This window comes from Lathamus discolor, chromosome 4 (assembly GCF_037157495.1).
Source record: "Lathamus discolor isolate bLatDis1 chromosome 4, bLatDis1.hap1, whole genome shotgun sequence".
In the NCBI taxonomy this organism is placed as follows: domain Eukaryota; kingdom Metazoa; phylum Chordata; class Aves; order Psittaciformes; family Psittacidae; genus Lathamus; species Lathamus discolor.
In genome coordinates, this window is record NC_088887.1 from 125,267,941 (window position 1) to 125,281,542 (window position 13,602).

Sequence of the window (13,602 nt, forward strand, 5' to 3'; positions counted from 1 at the left end):
ACAAGTGATAAGTAGTGGATTGAAAGAAGGAAAAAGAAGAAAAATATGCTACTGGTTTACAATCAGTTCTTAAAAGCTGAATTTAGAAGTGTGGGGATTTTGTTTTTGAAGAGCTGTGTTGGCTGTTTCTGTGCCTCTCCCAGTATTTCATTAGTTCCCCTCCCTGTATCGGGTTTTCATTAACCTGCAGCAACAAGTAATTTGGTCAGCTCTCCTACAAGAGTACCTACACTGATATGTAAGTCATTGGTGTTATCAAATTGTCATTTCAATATCTATTCAAACAGCTTCTCATCCACACCTTCCACTTCCTCCTTGAAGAAAGTACCACTCAGTTATAGCAGAGCTGCAAACCCAGTGTCTCCCCTTACCATCTCCTACCCATTAGTCATGCCTGTAGGTACTTCACTATGTATTTCAGATTAATAATGCTACTAATTCTGGGGAAGGGAAGACATGCTGAGATGAGATTATGATTTACTTCATTCTAGTGACTTCAGAGGTATCTAAAGACTGCTCCTTTAGCAAAAAATAACTCCAAAGCAAAAGAAACATAAAAAACCCCAACACCCACCCCCCCCAAAACCAACCACAAAGCAACAACAAAAAGCGGGCATCCTTTTAGAACTGGTATTGGCTTAGAACAATCATTATTATCCTTATCAAGGCCCATTAAGGGTTTTCCCTGTATTAGCTGGGTTAGGAGAATACTATTTGCATTTGTGTTTAAACTCACTAGTAGATCTAAAAATCTTCTTAGTAACTCATCACAGCCTCAACAGGCTAAAAAAGTTACTTATTCCCAAAGAAGCTACTGCATCAGCCCTAAATATCATTGCACAGAAATCAACATCTGAAAAACTAAGGTTCCTCTACCAGGCTACACTCCAGAGTGGGTTTACTGGATGCCTTCTAGTGACAGGAGCCGGCTGCTGTCATATCTTTGCTAAATGCCAACAATAGGATCTTTGAGTAATTTAAAGATACTACTAGACAGGATGAACAGACCCACCAGATCAGGATCTTGCTGTATATGTGAACCTTGATAGGAAATGCAGCATCAGGTCTGCTTTAACTCTGCTGGTGTTCAAGAACTAAGAAATTGTGACTGATGTGAGCGTGCTTAGTCCTGGTCCTAAAGAGACCCTATATTTAGAGGTTATACTGGCAGAGAACATAAAAGCTGGTCATCAGACTAACAAAGATAAGCAGCAAGGTCTGCATGAGGCTGAGAGTTTAAAGTTAGAAGAGGCTGACACTAACAGAAGATCAAGGTGAGGTGAAGACGGCACAGCAGAATTTAACATATAGAGGTCACTTTTATTCTGCCTCTTTGGATGTGCAGTGGAGTAGAAAAGGGCAGGATCCAGATTATAAAGTGCTTTAAACTGGGGCAAGCACGCTTTTCAGATCTTTCTGCCTAATAACACAAGATGATATAATAGCTCTCCTTCCCCACATTTCCCTTTTCCTCCCAGGCTTCCCTCACATTATATGTTTACTTCTTAAACACAAAAGATACTGCAATCTTTAAGAACACTTCACCTCTGTAACTTCTACCCATTATCTTCTTCATCCTCAGCTATTTCTCTTCTGAACTAACTTCTTCTCCAATAAACCTAACAATTATTTAAGCAAATAACTCACACAAAACCCCTGAACAATCAGAGCAAGTCTAAAGTTACTTCTGAAATAAGTCTTAATATCAAAGTATGACCTACCAGAAACAATATTACTGCTGATAATCTTCCCTCCCAGCGTAGCCAGTGATTTTGGCACTACAGTAATGATGCTACCACTTGTAGTTTTCACATAAGTAGCAGCCCCTGGAGTTCCAGCCATCCGAGCCCCTATCGAGGGGCTAACTGCTGGCCGTGTATATGTTGCTTGAGTTCCTGTTTTGAAGAGAGAACAAGGAAGATCATTGTTAGAACATGATGATGATATAACATGGTCTACTAGCATTTGTGGAAAAATAAGTTAGTTTGTGGCAAAGTAAATTAGTTGAGAGACAAAAAAGCATCAGATTTTATTCGAAGAAACCCCACACTGCAATTTACAACAAGTCTTTACAGTTCTAGTACTTTTTAAATCTATTTCTTCCCAAATGTTCCATGACTGCCATATTTTAATTCACATCCTTGTGCCTAAGATTTCAGCTTGCAGTAGGCATTTAGATTCTGCCTGTATGTTTGCCACTTGCTCCCTTAGATGCTCAAGAGTTTGGTATCTGATGACACTACCAAAACTGATCCCTTCTTCTTTTCAAAGGCACCTATACTCTCACTTCTCCTATATGACAAATTCGCTATAAAGAACACCACCAGTAACTGGTCTAAATATCACTCTAGAAGAAACTTATTATTCACAATGCAGTTATATAGATTTAACCTTTAGCAGTACAAAAGAAACCTCCTGACATGGTACAAATGCTGGGTTTTCAGACCTACTCCTTCTCAGAAGGAAAACAGATTTGGGTTCATATAGAAAACTTGCTCAGAATAATACAAGTCAACAACTACAAGAAGACTCATTCCATTCTGCTTGTACTACTGCGGGTAGTGCACTATAGACCTTGATTGCTAAAGTTCATAGAGCAAACCAGTTTGTTACAACAAGAAAGCCACCTGCTCAAACGGAACGGAGCACAATACAGGTTTTACCAATGAAAAGCTGCTGTGTTTTTCATACACTTAATGTTTTTGTGAAGTACGTCAAAAGTTTAAATGAAAAAGCATTAGTTGCAATGATATTCCCAACCCATGATAAAAGATCAGGAAGGTAGTTTTCTGAGACTAGGATAAAGCTGCCTTTCAAGCTGTCCTCATACAAGTCTGCATTATTTCTGATCTTTAGTCAGTAAAAACACAAATACAATTAGATCCACATTAAAAACACTGGGAGTTTCAAATTCAATTTACAGGCCTTTTTATAAAGTCACTGCAGGTCTATGAGCAAGTCACCTGTCTGTTAAAGTCCATCTATGTAAAGCAGCAATGATGCTGTCTGCTTGAGGTACCTAAAAAATGTAAATCAACTACATAAAGTGCTACAGAAGTGCAAAGTATCAGTGTAAGTTGCAAGAAAACTTCAAAATAAACCCAGTGAGGAAGAAATGATCATGTTTTCGTGTACTAATTCAAAAGTATCCTAAAAGGAATAAAAGAGCCCTCAGTGCAAAAATCCTACTCCAGAATAAATCCTAACAGGATTGTGAATGTGCTGTTGTGCTCACTGTTTACAACAGAGAAGAGCTTTATCTTTTATTTACTCTAATAAACCATGTCTGATGACCTGTATGCCTGGGTTAACCCTCCCTTCCCTTCTCAGAGCCATAACTTACCAGTGGGAGTAGTGACCAGTTTAGTTGTCATGACAGTCCCATTACTGCTAACCACCATAATAGGTGAATTGCTACTGCTGGGCAAGGTCGCTGTAACTGGTTTGGGAAGGATTTTACTGGGCTGCACCTGCTGAGTGATTATTTTAACACCTAGGAAAGGAGAAAGGTCACTGTTAAAATACAGGCACGAAAAGTTACTTTCTGAAATGCTTTCTCAGACCAAGCCCGAGTGGGCAAGAAGCCTCACAAGGCTTTTATTCTGAGCCCATGTATTCTTGATGCTGAAAAAAAATACTTATTTTGTTTGGGTTGGGGCTTTTTTTGCTTGGTTTTTGTTTTGCAAATAAAAAATCATCTTTATCTTTCAATCTCCCAGGTGCCTGTTTCATTTCCTACCTACTCCCACTGAAGCGCAGGATTCTATTCCATTAATGACTTGCTGTAATGATTTTTAACCTTTTCTAATCCATGATTCAATACATAGAATGTTTCCCAGGACACAACAGGTTACAACCAATATTGAATTGGCTCATACAATGAACCATCTAAAAGTGGAATGATTCTTCATCAATTTAGTCTAAATTCTGATGTTTCTTAAGGAGCCTAGTTCAATTTCATCCCTTTGGCTAAACTAATAAAAGCTTTCTGCACAGAGTATTAGCGGGTGTAAGGAAGCAACTGTGACACTGGCTAGGGAAGACTGCTTTAAGTAAACTGCTCTCTCTCTCCTCTTGATCTAACTGCAGTCTTGAAACCACAAGGGAACTGGGCTGAAACAAGCTCTGAGTAGATTCAGCAAGAACAAAGGATGAGGACACCTTAATACAGCAAGGATCCTGCTCCCTCTCTTTCCATTTGTGCAGTGCGGAATGGGACCCCTGTAAGATTCACTTCCCAGTTGCAAACCAGGAGATTCACACCATCTGTTCAAAAGTATATCTGAGGATATTTGCAACTTACATTCTGTTCCATGATAAGGAAAACGTATTACATTATGTTGGTTAAGTGCCACGAAACACCCAGCCTGAATTGATCTCATCTAAATGTAGGCATCACATCAGTGCACAAATATTTCCAGGTGAATAATTTTTGTCCACTCAGGATGTGAAACATCCTCCTGAGATGTTTTCTTCTTTCTACATTGACTATAAAAGCAAGATGGAGCAAGTTAGCTCCAAACTTAAATAATGAAGTTAGGAAAGAGAAATTGAAGCCTTTGCGGCATCCAGACACAAAACTGGATAAAAAGCAAAGTCTCTGTGATAACTGATTCACACCTTCCAGAAAGAATAGGTATCAGATAGTATTTCTGAAGAAACTTAAAAAGCACACTGAACCTACACCCATGGTAGAAGGCAAGGAATGAAGTTCTTGTTGATCGAATACTGTTCACTCACTGGAGGTCTCTTTACCTGTCTTCATTAGTAGGTATTTTTCCTTAGGCAATAGTCCTAGGACCATTCCAAAAGGAAGTTTATCAAAGGACAGGAGCAGAGCTGTTTATATTTCATTCTGTGGTGTATTTTAATTCTCTGATCTAAATAGTACGAATATAAAGTAATAATTTAACTGACATGAATAAGATTAATATAAAATATGGACATAAAAATACTTTGCACTTTTATAGCACTTCTTTTAGAATCAGGTAACTTTGCAAGCATTACTTCTTACTGCATCTTATGGAGATAAGAACTCTATTCTACAGCAGAGATAGAAAGACGACAAGACTTGCCCAAAGTCAACTGAATGAATCAATACTACAACAAGAATCCAGTCCAACTTCCAGTCTCAGATCTAATTGTATGTGTTTTTGTACCTCAAAAGTAGGTTTTGATTTCTGGATCCCCCCCAAAAAAAGAGTTACAACATGGATTAACTTATTTTTCCAGTTGAAACAGTTGAGCTCTTGGGTCTTCACAAAACTGGCATCTTCCAGGTTGCTATTGTGTTAGTTAGTTGTGAAGATATTTACATACCTTTTGATCTCTAAAGATAAAACATTTATTCCTAAAACATGGTCTGCAATACCTGTACCAAACAAGGACAGAACCAAATCCTTCAATTCATGTTAGCTGAAAACATTAAGACAACTGTCACTATCTGCTTATATCCAGGTTTAATGCCAAATCCTGTACCCAAGTAATCACAGCTCCCCATGCACATTTTGGGACAGAATTCTGCCCTCTCCCGAGCTGCGGTTAGACCTCAGCAATCAGCGATATGACCCAAGATTAACTCCAACTACCTGATTCCTGTTTGATCTGAATGGTGGGCTTGATGCCAGGTGGCAACTGAGATTGCTGCGGCTGCTGCTGAACTGCAGAGGACTGCACCAGTTGTTGCTGCTGTTGCTGCTGCTGCTGCTGCTGCTGTTGTTGTTGTTGTTGCTGTTGTTGGGCCTGTTGTATTTGTTGCAGCTGCTGTTTGGGGGACTGCTGATGCTGTTTGGGAAACTGTGCTAATATCTGTGTCGGGTTCCCAACCAAACCTTTTGGAGAAGGTAGCCTTGTAGAGGCAACTTTAATTGCTGATGTAGACACACCTGTGAAAGAGTAAATGGTTTAAGACTGGACAGTGCAACACAAATATTACAATTTCTAAAATCATACTGCATTTCAACTACTACCTTTCCTAGTGAAAAATGCATAGATACACAAGGGAAGAAAGCTCCCACATAGGAGACATTCTCTAATCAGAGACAATGGAGCTTTATACAAATTTGCAACGTGGCAGCAGAATAGCAGCTAATGGAATGACCATAATCCCAGTTTACTTCCTGCACCTTTTCTAGTGCAATTAATTCACAAACATTTTCAAAGTCTGATACTTTAGGTTTCAAGAAATCCAAGTATTTATAGTGAAAATCATGACTACAAAAAGTTAGAGATATGAGCATGTCAAACGTCAAACCCATCAACATTAGAAGGGAGTATCTCTTAGTGAATACAATATTGGTTTAAAAGAATCAAGTACTTTAACGTAATTTAGAAAACTATGGAACACATTTTTGTGCTGATCGGTTAAGTGATCTTACAGGTAATAAAGTGATTAAAACAAGTTTGCAGTAAGATGGAAAGATGAAGTTCTGAAATAAATCTTAATACTTCTGTCATTCCCATACATAGCTGTCACAGCATTTCCAGAAAAATTTGGTTCTATCTATAACTCTAAACTGCACATCCATAAGCACCAGCAAACACAAAGTCCATGTCTTACAAAGGCAGTTTCAAACCAAGTCCCAGTTGTACTAGAACATACAAAGAAAATCTCTTGTATTTTGCTACCTTTAGAGATGGCAGTGACAATGACAGAAATCATAATAAAAAGTAATTCTGGCAATCTAAATAACCCTTTTCTCACTGCACTCTCTCAGATGGTTTCCCCATTTTCTTAGTCAGTTGTTTTCATTCATGAACTTCCTTCGCATTTGGAGTGATTACTATTTTGTCACAGAACGTTTCGCTAGCATCTTCTGCAATGACACTGATAGTCTTGAAAAACAAAACCGTTCAAGAGATATTGCATCTCCTGTATTTTAGAAGTAAAATCTCTCACATGATCAAACCTAACTAAAAACCCGCAGTTCAAATGATATGAAATTCTGCTGTAAGCCCTTGTGCTCTACAGGTTACAAATTGTGTGTGATTGTAGTGATAGAACAACAGGCAATTGGTTAAAACTTAAGCAGGGGAAGTTTAGATTGGATATAAGGAAGAAGTTCCTTACTGTAAGGGCACAGGTTGCCCGGAGAAGTAGTAAATGCTCCATCCCTGGCAGTGCTCAAGGCCAGGCTGGGCAGAGCCTTAGCTGACATGGTCTAGTGTGAGGTGTCCCTGCCCATGGTAGGGGGGTTGGAACTGGATAATCTTGAGGTCCTTTCCAACCCAAACCATTCTACGATTCTATGATCTTCAGGATCTGGTTAACAGCAGCAATACAAAAGGCAAAATACCTCTACAGCCTTGATTTGGTTGCCCAATATTTTGTGGAATGAAACAAGAATGGAAAATACAGACAAGGAAAAACTGCAATGTGACACTTCTCATTGGCAGGCACAGTTATTTTTCAAGGGCTGCTCACTAAGGCACTTTCATTCATGCAGAGCTTCTCTTCCAATGTTACCTAGTGGCTGTGGAGCTGAAACAGTCATGCTAGCACATACTTGGAGCTGGAAATCAGAAACCTAGGAATTTTAATCCAGGCCCAATCAGGTCTTAAACTGAAGCACATGAAAAATAACATGCTGATAAAATACACAGATAAAAAGGGTGTAAACACCTCTCTACCTTTCAGAATTGTCATTGAGATCAATTACCACAAGAAATATTCTAAAGACCAAGCATGTCAAGCATAAGTTCTATTTATCTGATGTTAACTTTGCATAACTTTGTAAATGAGGCTTTAAGAGAAGCAACCACCTTTAAATATTGGGAACATCCATATTCCATGCATCAAATAGTTCTGAAAGCCAGGCATTTTGAGGCTATAGTGTTTTACTGCTGCAAGTGAAATCTTTTCAAAACGAAAAGCTACGATTTCTTTCACATCTCCTGTGCTTTACTCATCATATGTAAACACCAAGTGCATCTCCCCTACGTTATTCTCAAAACAAAGAGTCCAATTCACCACTGAAAGAGCATCTTTTATAAGCATAATGTTATTGCCATACCTTGTGCTACTGTTGACATAACCACTGACGGTGTTGATGATACTACAGCAGTCACAGCAATAGTATTTGCAGTACAGGAAGGAGTGGAACAGCTGCTGCTGGTGCTGCTGGTACTGACCAAAGAAGACTGAGAAGCAGTTATGACCACTGGCTGCTTCTGAGTAGTTGAGGCAATGACTGACGTTGGGACAAGTTTCGTGACTGCTGCATAGTTGTGGGACTTTGAAAGGATGTTGGGTACAAAAGTTGAGCTTGGAGAGGTGGTTACTATGATCACCTGAAAGAAGAAAAAGAACAACAAGAAATTCATTTGTTCTTTGCTTTTATCTAAAAGCATAAAATTGCAGTAATGCATCTGTCTGCGTATTTAGTTTTAGGGATACATGCTTATTAAGACCGTTTAAGACTCAATCTCATTTGCTGGCAACAAAAACACTCAATTAGTTTGAAGAAATGGTGATAAACATTTCCTTAAAATTAGAAAGGTCTGGGTTTGAGAAAAACAATTACTATCTAATTAAAGCAGAATTATCTCATGTCTGAAGGCAAACGGACAGGAATGAACTGCTTGGCTTCATTAAACTGGCCCAGGAAGCCTGAAAAATCATTTTAAATGGAACTAAAAGCATTTCCAACAAGTTTGAAACACCATTCTCCCAAACCTTGCACATACATCAAGAAATGGCAGTGAGAGAATAGATGATTCCTTTTTTCTCTTCAGCAATGAAGAAGCAGTTGCCGAGTCAGTAATGGGAAATACTGTTGATGCACAAAGCTGTAAGCAGTATTTCTTCAGTGCAAAAGACATGATTTAGGTTTGAAACAATTTCTGCTTTAATTTGTGCTCTCAATAACAAGAAATCCTTTCTTATCTCTCTGAAAGCCACTTCTCTAAAGAGAATAGACATTACCCCTGGTGCGAGTTACAATTACACCACCATTAATCTGATCTGACACAGGGAAAATACAGAATTCATTATAACACTGGAAGAGGTCTGTTCTTATGCAACTGACCTAGAAAGCCAATATTTCTTATGTGTTGAACATGGGGACTGTTAATGTAGAGATTCCTCTTATTCTGCTTCTATGTACCTCCTTTTACTTACACACAGTTAAAACCAAAACACACAGCACAGAAATGCAACATATTTTCACTTTACCATGCAAGAACATTGAGTTGTTTTATTATGCAATTGTCCACATAAATTCATTTATTAAAACCTTGAAAATTAAAACTTCTTAATGCACCAAAAGCAAATAGAAAAAAGTACAGAAGCAGCAAAGAAAAGCAGGGTCAGCTCTTATACTACAACCCAAGGAATAGTGAAACCTGATACAGAAAAGAAATAGCATGATAATGGCATCAGAAACAGACTTAAGTGACAGATCAAGTGGTAAGAGATTAAGAGCTTATAAAATAAAATAAAGATAACCACGTGGATGGAGTAAAAGCAGCAAATTTCACTCCCACCGCTGCCCCTGCCTCTCCTTTTGCCCCAGTGCTTGATTTTTGTGATCCCCACTACTTAGCTAAGCCTTTAATATCTTGATCTGAGGAAAACTAAAGACTTACTACATGAGGTTGTCCACAACTGACCAATGCCTGCAGAACATCTGCTGCTCTAACACCTTATTGCATTCTCCAACTCCAAGGAAGAACATTTTCTCTGTTACACTGTTTTCTCCTCTACCTAACCTTGATTCAATCAAAACACCCTCCTGAAATTGCTCTGAGGCTACAGCCATGAAGATGCGCTGAATATGACACAGCTTGATTCTGGTAGGAGGTGAAAAGATCCTACAACGTGCCTCTAGAGTTTTATCCTGTTTCTTAGTTAGTTAACACTAGAAATACTTCCCAAGTATTTGAATTTTATGGCCAGCTCCATTCTACTCATTTAGGAATACAGTCACAGGACAACCTGCAGCTAAAAAAGGCAGATTATTCACATTAAACTTTCTATATAATCCATAGTGCACCAGGACAAGTTCAGCATCTTAACTAAGTACAGATCTGTAGGATGAATCTGGGAATAATCGCAACTACTGAAAACTGCTGTTCTTCATACAAAGGCAGAGATAAAACCATCAGTCCAAGATTATCACTTAATAGTACTTTAATCACACAAGGAAATAAAGCTTGTAAAGAGTTCTAGTTCAACAACGATTGCTGGCCTGCAACTAAGCAGGTCTGGGTCTCTTTTCTTCTCTCAAGATTAACAGAACAGAACAAAGTTTAGTGATCTTCATGTATGAAGTATATCCAGAAAACAGAATTTTCAGGTAAAAGCTTAGAAGGATTAAAGCGCAAATCACAATCGTATTTGTTGAGATGCTATTTTTCTCATGTATGTTGAAATCAAAGTAACCTCATCATGGGTACCAAAACTGCATGATGTATTTTACAGCAGAAAGACTGCTTGATTTAAAATCTAAACTAAAAGCAAATTGCTCTTTTCTTATTATGGTAAAAAATAATTCCTAATCTATATTAAAATTAGTCCTATCAGCTCTATTTTGAGAGACATCAAACCTTGCACCTGAAGAAACAAAGGCATTAACTGCCAAAAGCTTCACTAGCCTGATTCCTTCTGTGTCCCAGACAGAGGACTTCAGAATAAGAGAATCCACAAACTGGAGCTGTGATATTATTAGTCCTTTATATATAATCTCCCTCCAACCTACTAAAACGTCAAAGCAATTCAGAAAGCTGGCATGCAGGAATGAAGAATTGCATTCATACCCAACAAATTCACCCATCTCTACCAGAACGTGTTTAAAATAGTACACTTCCCATTTAGTGTAACAAGTCTGGCATTTAATTTCAAACTTTGAAAAGGGATCTCTCTTACCAAAATGATCCACAGTTACATATTTTGGCATATCTAAATCCAACAAAAGAGGGCAGTGTGACAAGTTCAGATACAAACGCTACTATGGCTCCCTAATGAAACAAGCGATGGCTTTCCTATCATTGCAGATTAGAAAGAGTCAAATAATGCCATGCAAAGCAAAACCTAAAATTTCTACATCAGAACAAGCAGAAGCACAACTGCAGGAAAGGCCTCATCAACAGTCTATTCTCTTCCTTCTGCTTAATAAACTCCATCTTTAATTACCAGCATATGTAACACTCAATACAAGACTACAGATGTTTAAGGCAGAAAAATTCTTCCTGCTGTAAAGATGAGCCTAACAAGAGCAACAGGATGCCCTATACTAGCTGTGAAGTTGCTGCATTGAATGCAGGACATTTTACTTTATGGTTTATGCTTACTCACAACTTCCTACTCCTATATTCAGAGACGAAATTCAATTCAGGACACTGTTAAAGAACAGTGAATCAAATGAAAGCATCAAAGAGCTCTGAAGTGGGAAAAGGCCAGAAAGCAAGATCTTTATTGCACATTGCTTCAGTTAATCTTCCTTTGTTTCCAAAAGAGTCAGGACATGGGAACTCTGCTAATCCAAATAGAGTCATAAAACAATTAAGATGACGAATAGAACAAACACCCTGTGAGGGTTCGAGCTCAAGTCAAACTCCCACAGTTGGAATAAAAAATGCTTGTTAGTGGCCAGCCTCCCACCAATCTGCTGGTATCAGGGCCAAATTAATTGCACAGACACCCCCCAGTCCTAAGTCTGCTTTAATAAATAACCATACCAAGAATGAGCTTGGTCTGAGCCATTAATCTTTTCTTACATCTTAAGAACAAAACAGTAGACGCGTCCAAAACGCTTCCTAAGGCCATGGGAAAACAGTCATGCCATAGACGTGGCACGTTAAGAGTCTGAGTCCAATACAAAATTTCAACACAGAAAACCTTTTCCACACACTGCATTCTGGTGATGGCTGGGCACACTCAGCTGAAATAATGCAACTGATTTTGACCACTAGAACACTGTTAATGTAGAATGAGAAATGGCACACTAGTACTGAAAGGAAAATAAAGCACCCCCCCCCAGTCTTTGATCAGCTCCAAGGATAAGCTTTGTAGACCCAAAAAAAATCTAGTCTCTAAACAAAAGGCTTGGCAAGGGAAAGCCCCTGCCACCGCTGCTGGAATTCTACTACTGCAAAGAATAATCATCAATAAGGAAAATAGAAATAAGAAAGATTACCTTTGACCAATAGTTGTTACCATCTGAAGGCTGTTCAGTGGCCTATGTGATCCAGTTCTCAGTGGACTAGTGTCCATATCACAAAACCCAACACCACAAATGGTACTAACTGGCAACCTTGTTGGCAGTCTCACCAGAGAGGCCAAGAATTGAATGAGCATGGAGACTGAATCCCCTCTCATCCCTAGAAGTGGTCCCTTCAGGTCAGGGTTGAGGCACATTGGTGGGGCAGTCTGGGGGAAGCTTGCACTCCCGCTGCCTGTGCTGTACCTGTTCTGTGGATAAAAAGAGGGCTTCAGTCTCCACGGCTGTCAATCCAGGTCCTTTCACACACAGGTGAACTAAATTCATACAAGAGTTTGGTTTTTTCTCTTTGTTCGTTTTAAAGAGGGATTACCTTATCCCAAGGGCAATCCTTAAGAAAACAGCCAGACAGTTCACAGCAAGGAAGAGTCAAACATCACATCTTACTCATTGATAAAACCAGAATAGAGTAACATTTGGCAGCTTCCCCCACATACCTTCTGCGTTGTCGTGTTTGTTGTCTGTGTTGAGGGCTTAGTGAAGGTTATTTTCACAGGCGACATGTGTGGTGGTAATGAGTTGGCAATGCTCTGCATTATATTACTCATCTTGGGGCTGCCACTTACAGGCACTGTGATAGTTTTAGTGACAGGAGTCACTGCCTTCGGAACTTCCTTCAGGAGAACAGGGGAAGAACTTGAGGAATTCGTTCGCCGTCTTTTGCGGGGCTTTTCATCATCATCTGAGCAGCTGACGCCTGCAAAAGAAGTACTTTATCTCAGTTATACTTTCCCCTATCTGCAACTCTAACTGCTTTCTAAAACACTACAAACTTGCTGAGCCTTGTATGCACTTTCAAATAAGGTAAGAAGAACTAGAATGTAAGTTACATCTTATGGTCACAACCAACCTGTATCCCACCACAGAGAGTCCTTGATACAGACCACCATAAAGCAAAGAAACAAACCCCACAACCTAATCGGTTACTGGGTTACTTCGCTCAGTTTAAGAGATTTAAAGAACCTAAGAGCCTGTACAGGGATTTCATTCTGTCTCAAGAAGCTTGACTAATGAGAGTACACACACAAGGGGGTTGGGATAACATCATGCACATTTGTCGTGGTTCAAGCCCAGACGTAACTCAGAACCACGCAGTCTCTCTCTCACTCCCTCCCTTCCTCCCCCCCGCCCCCTCCTGGAGGGATGGGGAGGAGAATAGAAAGAATGTAACTCCCACTTGAGATAACAGCAGTCCAGTAACTAAGGTATAACACAAACCACTGCTGCTACCACCAATAATAATAAGGGAAATAACAAGGGAAGAGAATACAACTGCTCACCACCCACCAACCAATACCCAGTCCAACCAAGAAGTGATCTAGCCCTTCCAAGTAACTGCCCCCAGTTTACATCCCTGGGCATGATGCGCTGTGGTATGGAATAC

The 13,602-nt window shown here is 39.3% G+C and overlaps 1 protein-coding gene across 10 annotated transcripts in view; it reads right to left on the reverse strand.

Annotated features, from left to right (window-relative positions):
* The window catches only part of EMSY (EMSY transcriptional repressor, BRCA2 interacting), a 40,773-nt gene that overhangs the window by 14,792 nt on the left and 12,379 nt on the right, over positions 1–13,602 (reverse strand). For 9 of the 10 annotated variants that reach the window (XM_065678906.1, XM_065678904.1, XM_065678905.1 and 6 more), the window contains 5 exons: positions 12,656–12,915; positions 8,013–8,289; positions 5,589–5,885; positions 3,344–3,493; positions 1,722–1,895 (listed from right to left, as the gene is read on the reverse strand). In XM_065678906.1, coding sequence (XP_065534978.1) covers positions 1,722–1,895; positions 3,344–3,493; positions 5,589–5,885; positions 8,013–8,289; positions 12,656–12,915 — 1,158 coding nt within the window. The remainder of the gene's footprint in view (positions 1–1,721; positions 1,896–3,343; positions 3,494–5,588; positions 5,886–8,012; positions 8,290–12,655; positions 12,916–13,602) is intronic. The other variant, XM_065678902.1, reaches the window with a different exon arrangement.